The 18024-nt window shown below is 46.8% G+C and overlaps 1 protein-coding gene across 2 annotated transcripts; it reads left to right on the top strand.

The window, feature by feature from the left end:
• Positions 1-475: 475 nt before the first annotated feature.
• Positions 476-16130, top strand: LOC115464934 (epidermal growth factor-like protein 8). 2 transcript variants are annotated; one of them, XM_030195319.1, is made up of 9 exons: positions 476-539; positions 2559-2749; positions 3619-3738; positions 4635-4747; positions 5859-5954; positions 6768-6926; positions 7380-7453; positions 8316-8478; positions 15933-16130. In XM_030195319.1, exons 2-9 carry the CDS (start codon positions 2667-2669, stop codon positions 15983-15985), a joined length of 861 nt encoding a protein of 286 aa, XP_030051179.1. In that variant the 5' UTR covers positions 476-539; positions 2559-2666; the 3' UTR covers positions 15986-16130. The 2 variants fall into 2 exon arrangements, with proteins under 2 accessions (XP_030051179.1, XP_030051180.1); XM_030195320.1 differs by lacking the exon at positions 7380-7453.
• The last annotated feature ends 1894 nt before the right edge of the window (positions 16131-18024 follow it).

Below are 18024 nucleotides of genomic sequence, written 5' to 3'. Positions count from 1 at the left end.
GGGCTATCAGGAATGGGGTAAAAATATCAGTGACCCTCAGAGGGACTCATCTTTTTGCTGCACCTTCTCCCTCCAGGCCCTCTTGCTATTCACCATTGGGGGGAGGGGGAGCATGATGACCAGTGACAGATAAAAATTCCCCTCCCCACAGCCACAGGTACCCTTAATCCATCTTGCCTCTCTTTCTCCCACTCCTCCCTGCTGCAAGAATAGGAGCTGGGAGGATCAGAGAGAGAGGAAGGAAGGGACTGATGTTGGGTTTCTGCTTCCAAGGAATGGGGAGGTTTCCTTAGGCAGGGGGTGGGGAGGAGAGGAAAGGAACCAGGCATAGGCACAGCCAGTTAGGGTGGAGAGATGGGATCCTGCCCATGGCAAGGGTACATCTAGACAAACTGGGAGTGGAGTCAGCCACCTGCTGCCAGTTCCCCTAAGAAAGGACCTGAAAGATTTGGGATGCTCACACCCCAGCTGTCTTTAGAAAAGCATTTGATGAACCTTGCGTTCTGTGACTAGAGGAAGGACTGCAGCACTCTCTGAAGGTGAGAGACATCCTCCTTGGGATCCTCTGGGGGTTCACTAGAGCCCATCACCAGGGGGGTCCCCATTCTGGGAGGGTAACGGTGGGCTGGTCCCAGCTCCCTAAACCTGATGCGTCCTTGATCCCAGAATACGCTAGGGATGAAAATGCCAAAACCAGGAGCTCTATAAGTTGTGTAGATGTTGTGGGAACAAGGGGAGGGCATTGAACCACAGGAAATACCGTGAAGACCAGGGTCACTATAGCGGTTGTGATAACAAGGGAACCGACAGGACCAGCACTGTAAGGACTAGGGTGATGATGGGAGTTGGGTATTCTAAGAGCTGTAATGCTATCAGAACTTTAGTATTATGAAGAGGTGGGGGGAAGGAAATAGGCTCTGTATTTGTATTTTATGTGTTTGTTATATGTGAGTGTGAGGGTGTGTGTTGGGGAAATTCAGATGAGACGTGTGAAAGGGTGTGTGTTGAGGGTATTCGAGATGAGGAGTGAGAGTGTGTTGGAGGTATTCGAGATGAGACATGTGAAGGTGAGTTGGGGGTATTCGAGACAAGATGTGGAAGTGTGAGGGGGTGGTATTCAAGATGAGCCATGCGTGAGGGAGTGTGTTGGGGTGTTTGAGATGAGACATGCGAGCATGAGGCAGTGTGTTGGTGGTATTCGAGATGAGACATGCGAGCGTGAGGGAGTGTTTTGGGGGTATTCGAGATGAGAGTGTGAGGGTGTGTTGGGGGGGTGAGACTGTTATTCAGGCAAGCTTTTAATAGAAATTAATTCTAGGTGGGGTCTATTATACAGTAGTTTAAATGTATTTTTGTCCTCTTGTTCTCAGTTGAGACTTCCTTCCACAAATTGAAAATAGCCACTAAAACACACTTCTTCAGGCAAGCTTTCTAATGTGAATTCTACGCAGCAGCCTGTTAGACTATTTTATCCTTTGTGTCTCAGATCTTTACAGTTGCCTTTTGGTAATAATTGCAGTGTTAAACATTCCTTCCTCATGTGTATGTCATGTTGATTTTGCATTTTTTATTTTACAGTATTTTAATTATGATTGTAACACCGCTCTGATGTTTCTTTTGAAGAGCAGTAGGTATATTATACAACTAAGTAAATAAATATTTGAGGGGGGGAGAGATCGAGAGAGCACATGTGTGTATGTGTTAGAAAGCATTCGAGGAGAGATGACATGTATGTGTATGCATTGAGGAGAGGTTACGTCCTCCTGACTCTTATTATGTTCTGCACAGAACTAGTTGTAAGGCTCAGATGGGCAATTTTTTTAGGAAAAAGACGTGACAGGAGGGTTTTTCGCCAGTTGGCTGTGGTGGAATGGAATAAACTGCCAGAAACATGGAAACAGACATCCTCCCTTTATGGTCTCAGAAAGGCTCTGAAATTCTATTTATTTCCAGCTATAATGTGATGTTTTATTGTGGGTTTTATTGTAATTTAAGTTTATTATTAGGATTTATTTACCGCCTTTTTGAAGGAATTCACTCAAGAATAAGTCAAACAAACAATAGACAATCACAGCAGTAAAACTATTCAAACAGGAATACAAAGTTTGGCATAGTATATTACTTACAAGGTTGTTTTATTTCGATTTGTAAACCATCTTGAATGTCTTTGCTAAGATGAGGGTACAGAAAGTTTAATAAATAAATATTGAAGAGTATTTAAGGAGAGCCTAAATTATTTAAGCAGAGATGAGATGTGTTTTAACAGAGATGAGAAATGAGGTGAGGGGAGGGGGGGGGGGGGATATTTAGACAGAGATGAGATGTGTGTCTTCAGAAAGAATGGGAACTCTCCTCTGTTCAGCTCAGCACTAGTGCTTCTTAAACTATGGGTTCCAATCTGGACTATGTGTAACCCTGGGGGAATTCATTTGATCTCATTTTGCCTCAGCTCTAATCCCTGGCTTTGTCACTGAGTCTCTGCCTGTCATCTCAAAGTGAGTTACTTTATCTTCTCATGCTTCACTACTAATCCCCCCCTTTTGCCCCATTTCTTCCAGTGAGGATCTTGTCCCAGGTTGGGACTCTGTGGAACAGGGGCTGGCCCCATTCCAGCAGGCAGCAGAGGGCTAGAAAGACACCTCCACTGTGGCTGGCTTGCACTGACCATGGCACTGCTGCAGCTGGTGGCCACAGCACTGACCTGTCTTCTCAGCACTGGGGTCAGAGGTCAAGTCTTAAAGGAAGGAAGGTAAGTACCACCTGAGGACCTCTCTTCCCTCCACCCCCATATCTCTCCTCCTGTCTTCCTCTCTCTCTCTCACCCTGTTCTTTTCCTCATCTACTCTCCCCATCTCTCTCCAGGTGTCCCGCCTCCACCCCCAGCTCATTCTCTTCTCCAGCCTTCCCCACTTCCTCCTCCCTTTCCAACCCTCTAGTAGTAGGGTATTGATGTGTCATGGGCCTCAGGACCAGTGTTAGAAATGCTATCCCGGGGCAGAAACTTGGAAGCAGGACCCCATAGCCTGCTGCCAGGCTGCACCTTCTTCTACTCCAAATTCTATGGGCTGGTTTGGCGCCCCCTGTAGCATGGGAGCTCAGGGCAATTGCCCTGTTTGCACACTGCTAACACCAGCCCTAATGGGCTGAGCAGATGTCTGTAGAGTTAGTGACACTAGGGGAAGAGGCTGTTTCCTGGATGCTCCTATGATTACTGTGCTGATACTGAAGGAATGGGGTGGGGGGGGGGTATCTTACTGTGGAGGAGTAGCCTAATGATTAGAGCAGTAGACTTTGATCCTGGGGAAATGGGTTCAATTCCCATTGCAGCTTCTTAAATGTGGTAAAGGCGGTTAGCTTAGTGGAGTTTTAAAAAAGTTTGGATGGCTTCCTAAATGAAAAGTCCGTAGACCGTTATTAAATGGACTTGGGGGAAAATCCACTATTTCTGGGATAAGCAGCATAAAATGTTTTGAACTTTTGGGGGATCTTGCCAGGTACTTGTGACCTGGATTGGCCACTGTTGGAAACAGGATGCTGGGCTTGATGGACCTTTGGTCTGTCCCAGTATGGCCATACTTATGTATGTACTTATCTGAGCTCCTTCTTTCTATCCCCCAGGGGAGTCTGCTCCAAGCAAACATTGCGGGTGCCTTTGATCTACAATGAGACCTTTATCCAGCCCGTCTATCACCCTTTTCTTACTACATGCAAGGGCCTCCGTACATGCAGTACTTACAGGTAACCCACAGGGAAGGGAAGGGTTGAGGTCCAGCCCATACATCACTATATATAAAAGGGTCTCTGCCTTAGCACCTACGGATAACCCCAGAGAATGGGCAGGAGTCCAGCCCGTTCATTACCAATATCACCACAAGCGGGGGGCCTCCGTACCTGCAAAATTGACAGTAACTCCGGGAGAAGGGTAACCGCTTTAGTCGGTGAATCACCCATCTGCAGAGGTCTCTGCGCCACACAGCAACATCTGGGGCTGGATTAAACCACATAGGCGGGAGTTCGTGGCTAAGGTGAGGGGCTGGCATTTGGATTGGTTTAGAGGCCATGAGTTCATGATTGGGTTTAGATTTGGCGCCATTGGCCGGAGTATACATGTCCATGGCACCTACAGGGAAAGGGACAAGGCTGGTAGTATTTATTGCATTTGTATCCCACGTTTTCCCACTGTATGGCAGGTTCAATGTGGCTTACATACTGCTAAAAAGGCGGTTACAAAATTTAGATTTGTAGAAGTCTAGCACATAATACAGAAGTACAATAAACGCTTAGGTTGATATATTAGCATATTGTGAGAGAGGTTAATATTATTGTTTTCCATTTCTGAATGGTGGTGTGGGATTAGGCAGATCCGGGGGGGGGGGGGGGGGGGGGGGAAAGACTTCTTGAAAAGATGTGTTTTCAGGTTTTTTTCTGAATTGTAGGTCGTTTTCTGTGAGTTTCAGGTCTTTGGGTAGTGGGTTTTACCGTTTGTTTCATTATTGTCTGAGCCATCACAGTTGTACATTGGGTGCATGGTGGGTAAGTGTCCCACTGAAGGTCACATGAGCAGGAAAGAAGGTTCACAGTTCACAACAGTCTCTCACCACTGCTCACATCCTCCTCCAATTCTCTCACCTCAGGACCACATACCGGGTGTCCTATCGGCAGGTGACGAAGGAAGTCTTACAGACCAGTATCACCTGCTGCCCCGGCTGGCAGAAAAATCATCCAGGGGCCACCAGCTGTGATCAAGGTGAGCACCAGGAGGGAGAGGCGGGTGCTTGATCCATTCTCATCCCAGATTTTCTTTCCAGTTCAAAAGACATCAGGCAGGGATCTGGCACCATAAGCCCTCATTTACACCACCTGGGGATTTCTTCCAGCTCCCCAAGACATACTCAGTTGGGTCTAGCAGCGCCTTCCAACCATTTAGAAGTCGCTCCCACCAATGGCATAGACACAGGTGGGCCTGGGTGGGCCAGGGCCCATCCACTTAGGGCTCAGGCCCACCCAACATTAGCACGTGTTTAGCGGTAGCTGGTGGGGATTCCAAGCTCCACCAGCTGAAGACTTCCCCCTCATGGTAACGAAAACGCTACTCTCCATGATACTGGCACTTGTGTATGCTCAGTTTCAGCGCATGCCTGCTGCAGACTGCCAAGGTGGAAAGAAGCGTTTTCCTGCCAGCTGGTGGGGGGAGGGGGAGAGAAGGGAAGAACACTTGGTGCCCACTCACTTCTTGCCTAAGCCCACCCAAACTCTGTTGCCTGGCTACGCCCCTGGCTCCCACACAATGGCCACAACCCCCTCCTTCCCCACCCTGGAGACTGTAAAAACTTGGGAGTGGACACCTGCCCAACCCTGGTGCTTTTACCATGCGAGGCCTCGGGCCCAGAGTGGAGTGGAACAGGGTAAACGCAAATAATTTCTTTACTCTTTCAAAAAGTACACAGAGGAGGGAACATGCCATGAAGTTACATAGCTGCACATTTTAAACAAATAGGAGAAAATATATATTTTTTCACTCAGTGCATAGTTAAGCTCTGGAACTCATTGCCAGTGCAAGTGGTAAAAGTAGTTAATGTAGCTGGGTTTAAAAAAAAAAGGCTTGGACAAATTCCTGGAGGAAAAGTCTATAAACCATTATTAAGGTAGGTGTATTGGTGCTCTAGGTGCAATAGTTGCAGTGTTGCCTTTTTCTAGATAGGGTTGTTGCTGTGTGAGTCCTGGCAGACAGTGCTGCTATGGTAGGCCAGGTTACAAAGGTGCTGAATGTAGTTTTTGCAGGGTTTAGTGTTATTCTGGTAATGGAGGGAATTTGTGTCACTGTTGCTATCTCAGCCTCCCTCTCGCTTTCTCCGTAGCACTCTGTCACAAGCCCTGCAGGAATGGGGGCATCTGTTCCAGGCCGAACGTCTGCCTATGCCGTCCAGGTTGGGGGGGCAAATACTGCCAAATCGGTGAGTGGCTTCATCCCCTGGGTGCCAGCTACTGCAACTCCAGGGGTCTCTGTCAGCGATCTCTTATTCCATCTCCCTGTCCCCCTCTTCTTCTCCTCTCTCATTACCCTGTTCCCTTCATTCCCATCCCCATTCTTTTTCTCGTCTCCCTCCTACTCTCTCGCCTTGTCTATCATGCTTTTCTTTCCTATTTTCCCCTCCTTTTCTCTCATGATGTCCCCATCTCTTGTCCCCATGTAATTCTCTCTATTCCTTTTCTCTCTTTCTTCTCTTCCATCTTCTTTACCAGCTCCCTTTTATCTGTTCTCTCCCTCCCACCTTCCTTTCCCCTTCCTGCACTTAGGAGTGGAGGAGTGGCCTAGTGGTTAGGGTGGTGGACTTTGGTCCTGGGGAACTGAGGAACTGAGTTGGATTCCTGGCACAGGCAGCTCCTTGTGACTCTGGGCAAGTCACTTAACCCTCCACTGCCTACCGCATTGAGCCTGCCATGAGTGGGAAAGCGCAGGGTACAAATGTAACAAAAAAAACAAAAATAATAATAATAATTCTCTCAAGCTCTCCCTTTCTCTCCTGTCCCTCCTTCCTCCCCCTACTTTCCCTCTTGTTCGCCCCTCTCTCTAAGTTATCCTGTCTCTCTCTCCCTGCTCTGTCCCCTCTCTCAAAATAAAGGTTACTTAAAAGTTAAAAACAAAAACAAAAACAAGGTAACAAGATTTCTGGGGCCAACATCTCCTTCCTCAGCTCTGCCCCCTCTCTGCCATCATCCTGTCTTTCCCTCCCCTCTCACACTCTCCCCCCTCTCTCTGTCGACAGATGTTGATGAATGCCGGACACCAATACATTCCTGTTTCCAGCAGTGTGTAAATACCCTGGGCAGTTACCACTGTGCCTGCCACCCTGGCTTCTCTCTAGGGGCAGATGAGAAATCCTGCCAGGAACAGCCCACCCCCAGCCCTGCCTTACCGACCTCAGGTAAAGCCTTATTTTCCTTTCTGCACTGAAAACCATGCACCGGTCCCTGTGCCGACCCGGGGCCACACAAACTAGCAGCAGAGAGGAATAACAGAACCCACCCTAAGGGTCACCTGCACAGTTAGTGACAGAGCCAGGACTAGAACTGAGACGAGATGATAAACTGACTAATTCCAGAAATGCTGGAGATTAGAACGGAGGGAAAGTGGGATAAGGGGACTCACCCCCAGGTCACATACATAGTCAGTGACAGAGCTGGGGATTAGAACCATGAAATAAGGTCACACAGAGTCATCAGCAGAGCTGGGGATTAGAACTGAGGAATAGGTGGATAAGGGGACTCACTCCAAGATCACATATACAGTCAGTGAAAGAGCCAGGAATTAGAACCCCAGCCTCTGTGTGGGTGCAGATTGGCACTGGGTAACATTCACATATCTTGCATCCCTAAAGGTCAGAGCTCATCCTCAGAGGAACTGACCAATGAGGTGAAGGAGCTCCAAGGGAAGATGGCGGATCTGCAAGAGGTAAATCATGGAAAGGAGTGGAGACATCTCCAGAGGGTGAGGTGGGGCGATTTCATGTGGGGCCAAAGAGGCAAGGAGGCGTAATCACCAAAGCTAATACAGAAGCCTATATGGCTAGAGAGACCTCCAGTCCAGTGACCAGTGTTCAGGAAATCTACAGCCCAGCTGATGTGGCTATGAGATGTCCAGCGCTGCTACAATGACTGCAGACATACAGCCCAGTGAACAATGCTAGAGAGACCTACAGCTGACTGTAGTCAGAGACACCTAGCAGTGGCATAGCCAGATGGCTAATTTAGGATGGGCCTAAACCCAAAGTGGCTGGGCTTGAAATTTCATCTCTGCCCCTGGCCTCCTCATCCCCAACTCAAAATAGAAATACTTGAGCTGGTGTGGATCGCCAAGAAGCCCCACCAGCAGAAGACCTCTTCCAACCTGGGCAGCCAGTGGCAGTGTCTTCGATCCACCGCCACTGCTAGTCCCCATGCATGCATGAAAACTAAGCATGCGGCACTGATGGCTGCCCAAGTTAGAAGAGTTTTGGCTGGGAGATCTCCATCTGGTGGGACTTGAGAATCCCCACCTTAAGAGTTCTTCCCTTAGGCTACTCTGGAGGAGTAGCCTAGTGGTTAGTGCAGTGGACTTTAATCCTAGGGAACTGAGTTCGATTCCCACTGCAGCTCCTTGTGATTCTGGGCAAGTCACTTAACCCTCCATTGTCCCAGGTACAAATAAGTACCTGTATATAATATGTAAACCGCTTTGAATGTAGTTGCAAAAACCACAGAAAGGTGGTATATCAAGTCCCATTTCCCTTTCCCTTCCCCTTGAAGGTCTGACCTCCTCTCTTCCACCCTTGCAGAGGCTGGAATGGACAGTGAACACTTTCCAGAACCTTCTCCCTATGCGGCTAGAGGATATCAAGGCAGAACACATACAGGAGCTCTGGACACGCCTCCGGCAGCTGGACCAGGTGGAGTCACTGAGTGATCAGCTCATGTACATGGAAGAAAAGATGGGCTCTTGTGAGTATGCCCTTCACCCTTCCAGGGGTCCTGTTCCTGGGGTGAGAGGGGGAGCCAAACAGGTCCCTCTGCCATCAGGGCCTATGCTAGTAACTGGGAGGTGGGACAGCACTTGACAAGGGGGGGGGGGGGGTTCAAAGATCTGTGGTTCTCCTGTATAGGACCTTGGCGCATCTGGATCTTGAGCATTGTATGCAGTTCTGAGCATCCTATCCCAAAAGGTTCAGAAGAAGACATAAAAATGATGAAGGGGATGGAACTCCTCTGGTATTAAGAAAGGCTAAACAGGTTAGAGATTTTCAGCTTGAAGAAAAAACACAGAAGGGATATGATAGATATTTATAAAATTATAAGTGGGACGGAGTGGATAGATACGAAACGGTTGTTAAACCTGTGAAACAACACATAAACAAGAGGGAACTCCATGAAACAGCCAGCAGACTGAAAATAAATCGTAGGGATTTTTTTTTTCCAAGTAACATGCACTACGCTGTGGAATCCATTGCCAGATGTGGTCAAGGTGATAGTAGGAAGGGTTTTTTTTATGGCACACCATAATCTTGAAGGGGTTTCAATCCCTAGTGGTTAGGGTGGTGGACTTTGGTCCTGGGGAACTGAGTTTGATTCCCGGCACAGGCAGCTCCTTGTGACTCTGGGCAAGTCACTTAACCCTCCATTGCCTGCCGCATTGAGCCTGCCATGAGTGGGAAAAAGTGCGGGGTACAAATGTAACAAAAATAAAAATAAAAAAATAAAATAAAAGTCTTGGCATCAAATTAGATTCACAGTTGTCCTTTAAAAAGCAAATCAGGGAAGTAGTAAAGACATGTTTTTACTATCTGAAAGGGGTAGGACTTCAGTTGTCCAGACTGGATTTTTGTAATGCATTATAATGTGGACACGCTACAAGGCATCTCCGTTACCCAAGCTGCAAAGGACTCAAATACAAATCTACTTTCGCATCCAGCTTTTCCTATATAAGCACACAACTATGGAACACATTACCACATGCCGTGAAAACAACGTATGATCACCTCAACTTCCGGAAATCACTAACAACTAACCTGCTCAAAAAGGCATACCCTACAGATCCAACTTAAATGCCTGAACCCTTCAACACAACGAAGCCGAAGCCAAAGCTTGTACTGGACATAACTTAACTCGTCCTCCCTACGATTCCCCAAGGTGTCTGTTACACATGAACTTTATTCGACCACAACATCACTTTGTATTTGTTCATACCGTAATTGGCGATCGCCTTTTTAGTACTATGTAAGCCACATTGAGCCTGCAAAAAGGTGGGAAAATGTGGGACACAAATGTAAATAAATAAATACGGCATTGCAGATGATTCACAATTCTGCAGTTAGACTGCACTTTGGCACTAGGGAAATGATCACGTGTCACCACTGCTGCAGAAATTGCATCGGTTACCCATGAAATATTGTATTATGAATAAGGTCTTGATTTTGATTTATCAGACGTTGTATTAGGGAGGTGCACAGTACTTGAAAAATGTGATACAGTTGCATTCATCTTTGCATTCAGCTACTGAAACTTTCTGTACCAGCGCTGACCACTTTTCATTTTGCTGAAACATTGGCTTGTGCCTTTTTAGTCGCTGGCCTGAGATTATGGAATGCATTATCAGGGCATATTCAATTTTGCTCATCATTAGAACAATTTAGAAAGGTTCTAAAGATGCGGTTCTTTGTGCAGGCTTTTTCTAATTCCTGAGCTGTTTTGGCAACACTTTAGTTTAGGCTCTCTTGATGTACCGTTGTTGTACAGCGTCTGTCAGATTTTTTTGTTTTTGAATTTTTATGTATATTGTATTATGTAAGCCAATTAGGGATAGGCAGAATATATATTTTTAAAAATAAACATAGTAGGATTCAAAAGAGGATTGGACGAGTTCCAAAACATTGAAGGTAATTCTGTTAAGCTCAATGAAACTAGACCGGGATGCATCAGATGTGTGTTTGGTACTTGCGGCCTTGTTCAAGGAACAGGTAATTGTGGTAAACAAGCACAGAAAGCTGCTTTGAACCACTGAAGCGTGAAGGTGGATCTGCAAACAAACCAGAGAAAATACTTCTTCACTCAATGTGCAATTAAATTCTGGAATTCTGTGCCAGAAAATGTGGTAAAAAGCAGTTAGCTTAGCAGGGCTTACAAAAGGTTTGGATAATTTCCTAAAAGAAAAGTCCATAAGCCATTATTAAGACGGACTTGGGAACATCCACTGCTTCTTCCTGGGATAAGCAACATAAAATCTGTTTTACTGATCTGTAGATGACGGCAGAAAAAGACCTGCACGGTCCATCCAGTCTGCCCAACAAGATAACTCATATTTGCTGCTTTTTGTGTATACCCTACTTTGATTTGTACCTGTGCTCTTCAGGGCACAGACCGTATAAGTCTGCCCCGCACTATCCTCACCTCCCCACCACCAGCCCTGCCTCCCAACCACCGGCTCTGGCACAGACCGTACAAGTCTGTCCAGCACTATCCCCGCCTCCCAACCACCAGTCCCGCTTCCCACCACCGGCTCTGGTACAGACCGTATAAGTTTGCCCAGCCCTATCCCCACCTCCCAACCACCAGCCCTGCCTCCCGATCTTGACTAAGTTCCTGAGGATCCATTCCTTCGGCAAAGGATTCCTTTATGCTTATCCCACGCATGTATGAATTCCGTTACCATTTTCATTTCCACCACCTCCCGCGGGAGGGCATTCCAAGCATCCACTACTCTCTCCGTGAAAAAATACTTCCTGACATTTTTCTTGAGTCTGCCCCCCTTCAATCTCATTTCATGTCCTCTCGTTCTATCACCTTCCCATCTCCGGAAAAGGTTCGTTTGCGGATTAATACCTTATTTGAACGTCTGTATCATATCACCCCTGTTTCTCCTTTCCTCCAGAGTATACATGTTTAGTTCAGCAAGTCTCTCCTCATACGTCTTGTAATGCAAATCCCATACCATTCTCGTAGCTTTTCTTTGCACCGCTTCAATTCTTTTTACATCCTTAACAAGATACGGCCTCCAAAACTGAACACAATACTCCAGGTGGGGCCTCACCAACGACTTATACAGGGGCATTAACACCCCCTTTCTTCTGCTGGTCACACCTCTCTTTATACAGCCTAACAACCTTCTAGCTACAGCCACTGCCTTGTCACACTGTTTCGTCGCCTTCAAATCCTCAGATACTATCACCCCAAGATCCCTCTCTCCGTCCATACCTATCAGACTCTCCCCGCCTAACACATACGTCTCCCGTGGATTTCTACTTTCTAAGTGCATCACTTTGCATTTCTTCGCATTGAATTTTAATTGCCAAACCTTAGACCATTCTTCTAGCTTCCGTAGGTCCTTTTTCATGTTTTCCACTCCCTCCGGGGTGTCCACTCTGTTACAGATCTTAGTATCATCTGCAAATAGGCAAACTTTACCTTCTAACCCTTCGGCAATGTCACTCACAAATATATTGAACAGAATCGGCCCCAGCACCGATCCTTGAGGCACTCCACTACTTACCTTTCGCTCCTCCGAGCGAATTCCATTCACCACCACCTTCTGGCGTCTGTCCGTCAACCAGTTCCTAATCCAGTTCACCACTTCGGGTCCTATCTTCAGCCCATCCAGTTTATTTAAGAGCCTCCTGTGGGGAACCGTGTCAATAGCTTTGCTGAAATCTAAGTAGATTACGTCCATAGCTTGTCCCTGATTCAATTCTCCTGTCACCCAATCAAAGAACTCAATGAGGTTCGTTTGGCACGATTTCCCTTTGGTAAATCCATGTTGTCTCGGATCTTGCAACTTATTGGCTTCCAGGAAATTCACTATCCTTTCCTTCAGCATCGCTTCCATTACTTTTCCAATAACCGAAGTGAGGCTTACCGGCCTGTAGTTTCCAGCTTCTTCCCTATCACCACTTTTGTGAAGAGGGACCACATCCGCCGATTTCCAATCCCTCGGAACCTCTCCCGTCTCCAAGGATTTATTAAACAAATCTTTAAGAGGACCCGCCAGAACCTCTCTGAGCTCCCTCAATATCCTAGGGTGGATCCCATCCGGTCCCATGGCTTTGTCCACCTTTAGCTTTTCAAGTTGTTCATACACACTCTCTTCCGTGAACGGTGCTCTATCCACTTAAATCTCATTTGTACTTTTTGCAGTCCATCGCGGTCCTTCTCCAGGATTTTCTTCTGTGAAAACAGAACAGAAGTATCTATTTAGCAAATTTGCTTTTTCTTCATCATTATCCACATAGCGGTTCGCAGTATCTTTTAGTCTCACAATTCCCTTTTTAGTCATTCTCTTTTCACTAATATACCTGAAGAAAATTTTGCCACCCCTCCTTACATTTCTAGCCATTTGTTCTTCCGTTTGCGCTTTTGCCAGACGTATCTCTCTCTTGGCTTCTTTCAGTTTCATCCGCTATTCCTCCTCGTGTCCCTTTTCATGAGTTTTTTTGTATTTCTGGAATGCCAACTCTTTAGCCTTTATTTTCTCAGCCACTTGCTTGGAGAACCGTATTGGTTTCCTTTTTCTCTTGCTTTTATTTACTTTCCTTACATAAAGGTTCGTGGCCCTATTTATAGCTTCTTTCAGTCTGGACCACTGTCCTTCCACTTCTTGTATTTCCTCCCATCCCATCAGCCCCTTCCTCAGGTATTCCCCCATTTTACTAAAGTCAGCATGTTTGAAATCCAGGACTTTGAGTTTTGAGTGGCCACCCTCCTCTTCAGCCGTCATATCAAACCAAACCGTTTGATGGTCACTGCTGCCCAGGTGGGCACCCACTCGGACATTTGACACATTATCCCCATTTGTGAGTACCAGATCTAGTGTCGCTCCCTCCCTCGTGGGTTCTGACACCATTTGTCTGAGCAAAGCACTTTGAAAAGCATCCACGATCTCTCTACTTCTTTCCGATTTCGGAACCGTCCAATCTACATCCGGCAGATTGAAATCTCCCAACAACAGCACCTCTCTTTTCTTCCCCAACTTTTGAATATCAGCGATCAGATCTTTATCTAGGTCCTCCAATTGTGTCGGAGGTCTGTAGACAACACCCACATGGACAGAGGTTTCTTGCCGGGTAATTGATTGGCCACTATTGGAAACAAGATACTGGGCTTGATGAATCTTTAGTCTGTCCCAGTATGGCAACACTTAAAAGTCCATAAAAATGATTAGCCTGGGAGAATTGAGAGCCACTATTCATCCCTCAAAATGAACTATATCTTTACCCAAAATGAACTATGAGAAATAGATCTGCTGTGTATAATCTGCCAGGTACTTACAACCTAGACTACAAGTGTGTCTATGGATTTAAAAAAAGCAGAAACTACTGGAACCAGCATGCTCTGGAGTAAATCTGGGAGTGGAATAACCATTTTTGAGGATCAAGAGTCATCTGATAAACCTACAGTCATACAGCAAATACAGGGGCTACAAAATACCAAAGAGAGACTCCAGCACAATGCCGAGGGCATAGGGGCTGAAAATAGTGAGGAATAAAGTAGCTGAAAATACCAGAGGGAGAGTGCCACAACATGCACAGAGATCAGGGGCTACCAAATACCATAGGGAGACTCCAGCAAAATGCTGAGGGCACAGGGGTTGAAAATACCAGAGGCAGAGTGCAGAAAAATGTAGAAAGTGCACAGCCTGGAAATACCAGAGAGAGAGAGAGAGAGAGTGCAGCAAAATGCAAGGTCCTTCTTTGCCGTCATCTACTATGTTACTATATGAAGCAAAATGCAGAGATCAGGGGCTGAAAATACCAGAGGGAAAGTGCAGCAAAATGCAGAGAGATTAGGGGCTGAAAATACCAGAGGGAGAGTGAAGCAAAATGCAGAGATCAGGGGCTGAAAATACCAGAGGGAGACTGCAGAGATCAGGGGCTGAAAATACCAGAGGAAGAGTGCAGCAAAATGCAGAGAGATCAGGGGCTGAAAATACCAGAGGGAGACTGCAGGGATCAGGGGCTGAAAATACCAGAGGAAGAGTGCAGCAAAATGCAGAGAGATCAGGGGCTGAAAATACCAGAGGGAGAGTGAAGCAAACTGCAGAGATCAGGGGCTGAAAATACCAGAGGGAGACTGCAGAGATCAGGGGCTGAAAATACCAGAGGAAGAGTGCAGCAAAATGCAGAGAGATCAGGGGCTGAAAATACCAGAGGGAGACTGCAGGGATCAGGGGCTGAAAATACCAGAGGAAGAGTGCAGCAAAATGCAGAGAGATCAGGGGCTGAAAATACCAGAGGGAGACTGCAGGGATCAGGGGCTGAAAATACCAGAGGAAGAGTGCAGCAAAATGCAGAGAGATCAGGGGCTGAAAATACCAGAGGAAGAGTGCAGCAAAATGCAGAGAGATCAGGGGCTGAAAATACCAGAGGGAGACTGCAGGGATCAGGGGCTGAAAATACCAGAGGGAAAGTGCAGCAAAATGCAGAGAGATTAGGGGCTGAAAATACCAGAGGGAGAGTGAAGCAAAATGCAGAGATCAGGGGCTGAAAATACCAGAGGGAGACTGCAGAGATCAGGGGCTGAAAATACCAGAGGAAGAGTGCAGCAAAATGCAGAGAGATCAGGGGCTGAAAATACCAGAGGGAGACTGCAGGGATCAGGGGCTGAAAATACCAGAGGAAGAGTGCAGCAAAATGCAGAGAGATCAGGGGCTGAAAATACCAGAGGGAGAGTGAAGCAAACTGCAGAGATCAGGGGCTGAAAATACCAGAGGGAGACTGCAGAGATCAGGGGCTGAAAATACCAGAGGAAGAGTGCAGCAAAATGCAGAGAGATCAGGGGCTGAAAATACCAGAGGGAGAGTGAAGCAAAATGCAGAGATCAGGGGCTGAAAATACCAGAGGGAGAGTGTAGAGATCAGGGGCTGAAAATACCAGAGGAAGAGTGCAGCAAAATGCAGAGAGATCAGGGGCTGAAAATACCAGAGGGAGAGTGAAGCAAAATGCAGAGAGATCAGGGGCTGAAAATACCAGAGGGAGAGTGAAGCAAACTGCAGAGATCAGGGGCTGAAAATACCAGAGGGAGACTGCAGAGATCAGGGGCTGAAAATACCAGAGGAAGAGTGCAGCAAAATGCAGAGAGATCAGGGGCTGAAAATACCAGAGGGAGAGTGAAGCAAAATGCAGAGATCAGGGGCTGAAAATACCAGAGGGAGAGTGTAGAGATCAGGGGCTGAAAATACCAGAGGAAGAGTGCAGCAAAATGCAGAGAGATCAGGGGCTGAAAATACCAGAGGGAGAGTGAAGCAAAATGCAGAGAGATCAGGGGCTGAAAATACCAGAGGGAGAGTGAAGCAAAATGCAGAGAGATCAGGGGCTGAAAACAACAAAGAGACTGCAGCAAATGCAGCAAGCGCAGGGGCTGGAAATGGTGGGACCAGAGCTGATGTGGGCTGTGCTCTCTCTTCTGTGCAGGCGCCTGTCAGGACAACAAGATTAGCCTAAGGATGGATCCCAACACCCGATGACCTCAGCCTGAAGAGTCCTTCAACCTCCACCCCACCACCTCTTATCTGCTCTCCCTAAGCTGGTGTGCCAACATTCTTTCAATCCCCCTGCCACCAATCCTCCAGTGCAAGGGTCAGGTGAACCCTTCCCCATTTCATGTCCATCTGCCTACTGAATCTGGGTTTTATTCTTAATATTTTATCTAATTTATATTTGCCGTTTTGATAATCATTATTAATAAAGAGCACTGATTTTTTATTACTAATAATCATTTCTATAGTGCTACTAGGCACTGTACACATTAAATGCAAGTACATTTCTATCCCTACAGGGCTCACAATACCCTCTGTTGGTGACCCTTGGGTAATGGAGGGTCAAGTGACTTGCCCAAGGTCACAGGAAGCTGCAGTGAGAATTGAACCCAGGTTGCTAGGATCAAAGCCTGCTGCACTAACCATTAGGCTACTCCTCCACTGCGAAAGGATTTTCTACTCAGAAGCTACGGAATACTGTACTTCAGTTATATGGAAAGGGAAAGGGGATAGGACGTGATATATCGCCTTTCTGTGGTTACAATCAAAGCCGTCTCTGCATGTCCCTCGAGGTCTCTCTCGCTTTATAAATGTCATTCCCTTGGCCTTCAGACATTTCTGGCCACGTTTCAAAACACCATTCCCTTTATTGCTTTGAATGCCTGCTGTCGGGGTTAGGTGGAGAGGGGTCTTTCCCTCCCTCCTCTACCACTCTCTATCCTCCACCCTTGGATCAGCTCCTGGTAGCTCAAGATAAGCTGCCCAGGCTGTGAGACCCTGCTCCGCAGGGGGAAGTGAGTCAGTTCTCCGGTACCTCTCTCCCTTCCTGAAACACAAGTGCTGTGCCGCAGGCTGGCCTGGCACAGAAAACAGTTCTTGTAAGAAAGAAGAGGAGTGTGGTAGCCGTGTAAGAAAGAAGAAAGCCTTGCTGCCACATCCCACGACCATGGAACGGGTACCAGGCACCCCAAGCGATTATGCCCCTCTCAGTTCAGGCACCTAATCTGCCCCCCCCCCCCCAAGACATCATGCTTTTAAATATTAAACTTTCCTGTGTCTGTGTGCCAGAAACACACACACTGCTAAGCAGTGCAATTTTCAAAAGTCGTTTATCCAGTTAAATGGGCTGTTTCAAAATTTCACACCCTTCCTGCAGGTAAAAGTATTGATGTTTCTTTGAGTTTGTGTGGCTGTCAAGATCTATTGTTTTCCTTTGACTGCCACTGCTCCTCCCTCCCCCCCAGAAACTGCTGCTCTAGGCGACTGCCTAGTCTTGCCTAATGGTTGCGCCAGCCACACTTATAAGTGAACCTCCTTACTGCAAGTTCCCAGTGTCAGTTGCTCCCACTAGGGTTGTCACCAGGACACAAGAATGGGTTAATCCAGACCCAGCTTCACCCCCTATGCCATGCTGAGAACTGTAGGTCTGATTTTTTTTTTTAAATTCAAACAATTTTTAGTGAACTTTCTTAAATAGAAATAACAAGGGCTGAAACAGCCAATATAATACGATTTTTTTTTGAGGGATATAAAATGCAGGTCCCAGTATACATTATGGCAGGAGTTCGCCAAACACACCCAGCCAGCCAGCCAGCTTTCTGAGCCGGGACTAGTTCATTGTATGTCTGTGACATCACACTTTGAGGGCCAGGACTGGTTCATTGTGTGTGCCTGTGACAAAACATTTTCAAGATTGGGACTGGTTCATTGTATGTGCCTGTGACATTACACTGGGACTGGTTCATTGTGTGTGCCTGCGACATCATACTTTCTGGGCTGGGACTGGTTCATTGTGTGTGCCTGTGACATCACATTTTCAGGGCTGAGACTGGTTCATTGTGTGTGCCTGTGACATCACATTTTCAGGGCCGAGACTGGTTCATTGTGTGTGCCTGTGACATCACATTTTCAGGGCCGAGACTGCTTCATTGTGTGTGCCTGTGACATCACATTTTCAGGGCCGAGACTGCTTCATTGTGTGTGCCTGTGACATCACATTTTCAGGGCCGAGATTGGTTCATTGTGTG

The sequence above is a fragment of the Microcaecilia unicolor genome, chromosome 3 (genome assembly GCF_901765095.1).
Source record: "Microcaecilia unicolor chromosome 3, aMicUni1.1, whole genome shotgun sequence".
NCBI lineage: Eukaryota > Metazoa > Chordata > Amphibia > Gymnophiona > Siphonopidae > Microcaecilia > Microcaecilia unicolor.
Note: the sequence above shows the minus strand (reverse complement) of the source record. Positions and strands in the feature narration are given on the sequence as shown.